At 45.8% G+C, this 4,365-nt stretch overlaps 1 protein-coding gene across 1 annotated transcript; it reads left to right on the forward strand.

Annotated features, from left to right (window-relative positions):
• Positions 1-2,967: 2,967 nt before the first annotated feature.
• On the forward strand, positions 2,968-3,816 carry LOC134991785 (paraneoplastic antigen Ma1 homolog). The gene has a single exon (XM_063950747.1). The coding sequence runs from the start codon at positions 2,968-2,970 to the stop codon at positions 3,814-3,816; it is 849 nt and encodes a 282-aa protein (XP_063806817.1).
• Positions 3,817-4,365: the final 549 nt, after the last annotated feature.

A 4,365-nucleotide genomic window follows, 5' to 3' on the forward strand; every position in this document is an offset into this window, starting at 1 on the left:
TCAGTTATTTATATTGTGCACACATATTCCGCAGTGCTTTAGCCATTCACACCAGCCCAGCCCCGGTGGAGCTTACCACATGTTCCCTACCATATGTACATGCACACACATTCACGCTAGGGTTAATTTTGTTGGGAGCCAATTAACTTACCAGTATATTGTCGGATGAGGAAACCCACGCAAGTACGGGGAGAATATACAAACTCCACACAGGAAGGGTCATGATGAGAGTTGCACCCATGGCCTCAGTGCTTTGAGACAGTCTTGCTAACCATTACACCATCCTTGCTACCCATTTTAATGGTCATTTTAATGGTAGTGAATGTAAGAAACAATCCTTCCATTTTTGCTAAGAACAGTATATTGTAAAGTTAAGTATATGGTGGGCGAAGTTGACCTATAAACAGCAGAAATGATTCAATGTAGATGAATGTAAAGTTGTGTATTTTGCTGCCAAAAATATTAACGCCAACTGATCCTACAATTTCCTGATTTCAGTTGACTACAGTAGAGAATAATAAGATTTTTTCTTGAATAACTGAAGTTTGAGAAGTGGTAAATCCTAACTAGTGATGAGTGAAACTGGTGGAAATTTGAGCATATATCATTTTGTAGTGAGAGCAGCTGGTTTCACAGAGGGGCAAAGATTTGGCTATACAGTGTTCTAGTTTATCTTTTGCCATACAGGTCATAATGGTCCTTGGTGGCACCTACAAGTGACAGTGGGCTGCAGCGCCGGATTTATACCTCATGGAGCCCTTGGCAAGATGCCAGTTCAGAACCTCCTCCATCAAACATTCCATAGCACTATATTTTCATTCCTGATTCATGCCCCTTACATTATATGTCATTTAACCTCCTTAAATTCAACTTTTTAAAGATTTAAACATTACCGACATTACAAACAAAGGAAAATAAAAGTACATGGTGGCATATTGCATATACACAATTTTGCCATACATCAGTGCCCCCGATACACAGTTACAGGTATGCCACGCATCAGTGTCCACGATACACAATTATGCCACACATCCGTGTCTCTGGTACACAATTATGCCACACATCAGTTTCCTCGATACACAATTATGCCACACATCTGTGTCTCTGGTACACAATTATGCCACACATCCGTGTCCCCAATACACAAAAGCAGGAGTGGGGGAGTGAAAATTCCCCCCTCCAGTGATCACCGCCGGAGCCCACAGCTCATCAGCCTAGTGCTGATGCTCTGTGTCTCTCCACTGGGCATGTGCGAGATCTCGCTATTATCGCAAGATCTCATATGCAGCCCGGAGCCGACACTCGCCACAAACAGGGACAGAACTGTCCCTACTGCGGAGATAGGACAGCCCCACCTGCAGCAGTCAAAATCAATAGCTGCAGGTGACAGAACATCGCCCTGCATATTGGTCTGCTATATTTTAGGTATCAGAGCTGATATAGACAGGGGCTTCACCTTGCACACACACCGGCGCAGTAATAAATGCGGGTGAAGCGGTAATATCGACCCTTCTTACATCTTCCCCACTGTACCTTATGTAGCGCCCAGCGCTTATGACAGGCAGCAAATGTGAAATTGGACACCGGCCATTTTGTGTTGAGAGACTACATCTCCCAGACAGCCTTGGGTTTCAGAGGATATACAGAGAGACACGCAGAAGCTGTCGGGGGGGTGGGGAAACAGGGCATGGGGAGGGGGGAGTGGAGAATGGAATGCTTTTGTCCAGAGGAGTGAAGGAGGAGATGGCCCAGGAGGGAGAAGTAACCATGTCTTGGATATAGCTAAGATGCAGCTGACAATGACTGGAGAATACTGGGGAAGAAGTCAACGTGACTGCACAGAAAGAGCCCTACTGAAAGGGGGGACCCCAGTCTGATGAAGTTAAGTGGCCTACAGAGGATAATGCATTTCAAACCTTCCTTTTTGACCCCTGGAGAGGACAGTTTGCAGAGGGACACACTTTGGAGGAATATGAGATAAGTAACGGTGTACAGTGTTATGTTTCTTGGTAAAGACTGATAGATAGTAGCTAACCAAGTGTGTGATTTCACCAAGAATCAGTTTGTGGAACTACAAGTACCAGCATTGCTGAAAGTGCCAATTGGAACCTTTTAAAGTGCAGTCTCCTTCAAGCAATAGCATGCAGAAGATAATGAACTCTGAAATAACAGTGCACTATAGTGGGGGATGTATTGTCTAATGCTGTGTGTGGTATGTGTGAAATTCCTTGTGATACTGCTGTTTTAAGTTGTCATTACCCAGTCAGTGATTGCAAAGGCCAGGGTGTTATCTGTATACAAAAGGGAAGTTCAGGAAGGGACAGACAGGAGAACGGAGATTCATGTGTTATGTTCATTTTTACTTATTACTGCATTATACACCCTTTAGATATGTGGGTGCATTACTGACCAATATGTTTCTATGCCTATTGAGTACATGTCCTCGTTTATTGATCTACTATAGTACCTTATATATAAATGCATAAAAGCAATTGCTATTCCATACCCTTTAAGCCAGGGTGGCTTTTGCAACATATCCGTGTGATATATTCCTGTAGTGGGGGCGGTCTAAGCACGTGGTGGGCAGGGGTTTCCCGATCTCCCTCTGGTGTTCCTTAAATTGAACACGTCCCAGAAGAGCACGTCACGTCAAGATTCGGGTGGAGGCACTAATACCAAGAGAAGTACAAGGTGAGAAGCATTGCAAAGCGGGAAGAGTTTAAATACACACCATTACCCAGAAAACCCAGGTAAAGGGGTGTTACAGTGGAGTGCACTGCTGAGATCCGTACAGCTAACTCAGAATTTGCTTACCAGGCAGGCGCCATAGCTAGTTTGAAGCCAGAAGAAGTATATGGTTGGTGTGAACAACTATCCAAAGATTCAGAATGCTGTTTTGTTTTGTGCGGTGAACTGCATGAAGTTCCAGATGAGGAGGTTACCAAGATAATTGCAGATCGGACAGGGATGCAGAGGACAAATGTACTGGGCAGGAGGGATGATGCTGTGCTGCTAGAGTGCGATGCTGTGTTGGAGAGAGGATTGATCCCTGATGTCTTTTCCTATGAGGGAAGCAAACGTTGGAGCGTAGTGTTGCCTCTTAAGCCGAGCGAGGGGATGAGAGTTGCCCAAGAATCAAGTCCTACTGAAGAGAGGGCAAGGAGCCCCATTGTACAGTCCCCTGACATTCGAAGACAAGATGAGTCACCTCTGGGCCTAGATGGAGCCTCTGACACACAGAGTCAATTATTTTTGGTCGCTATGAATAAACTCGTGGAGCAACTGGGAAGAAACCAGTATGATGGTGGATATAGGAGATTGAGACCTTTCTCAGGTGTCCAACCTGTTCCAACTGGAGAAGATGCCTATGAGGTGTGGAAAGACACTGCAATCCAGTACATGGAAGAGTGGCACTGTCCTGAGACTGCAAAGAGACAACGGATAGTGGAGAGTTTACGTGGTCCAGCAGTGGAGATTGTGCAGGCCACTCGTCGGAGTGACCCTAATGCTACTGCACAGAACTATCTAGCGGCTCTGGAAAGAGAGTTTGGAACATCAGAAGATGCCACTGACCTCCTTTACAAGTTAAGAAACACCTGTCAAGAGCCGGGGGAGAGATTGTCCAAATATCTCTACCGCCTGGACAAGCTAATTTACCGCATTGTGGAAAAAGGGGGAATGACCCTCAGTGAAGTAGATGGGAGTCGCATGCAACAGTTACTAAGAGGAGCACTGTCTTTAGACCCAGTTGCATTGAAGCTCCGGGGAGACTCTACTAGAAACCCAGTTCCTTTTTTCAACCAGCTAATCAATTAAGTCAAACAAGAGGAAGCTATAATCGAAGCTAGAGATGGTGTGGCCAAAAAGATAAAGACTGTTAGCCTGAAGCAGGAAACCAGTACAAAAGAGGTGGAGTTGCTGAAGATCCTTCAAGTTCAGAAGGAACAGATAGAACAGATAGACCGTCTGTTAGCCCTTCAAACAGCTAGGGAGGCCCCAAGGCCTTCGCATCCATCATCTCCAATACAACTAGAGAGTCGAGGTGACCCCAGAAGATGTTTCGAGTGCGGTCGGCCTGAACATATAGCTAGACAGTGTCCAGCCAGATGGAATCAGAGGTCATCATATAAGCAATCCCCACAACCTGAACAGCCTTCGGGAAACGAGAAAAGGGGACCAGAAGACCCCACCCTGGCCCCCTAAAGAAAGTTAGTACCAATGCTGTGGGGAACTCACCTGCTACCTGGAATATATTGCCACCTGGCCTACTCGGTCCAGCGCCTCATGTGACTGCCTTATTGAATGGACAGAAGTGTACGGCTCTACTGGATAGTGGTTCCCAGGTGTCCATTGTGTTCGAGAAGT

Source organism: Pseudophryne corroboree, chromosome 2 (genome assembly GCF_028390025.1).
Source record: "Pseudophryne corroboree isolate aPseCor3 chromosome 2, aPseCor3.hap2, whole genome shotgun sequence".
Taxonomy (NCBI): Eukaryota; Metazoa; Chordata; class Amphibia; order Anura; family Myobatrachidae; genus Pseudophryne; species Pseudophryne corroboree.

What these genes read in the sequence shown, in the direction of transcription:
- LOC134991785 (XM_063950747.1), top strand. Translation starts at nt 2,968, where the DNA reads ATGCAGAGGACAAATGTACTGGGCAGGAGGGATGATGCTGTGCTGCTA.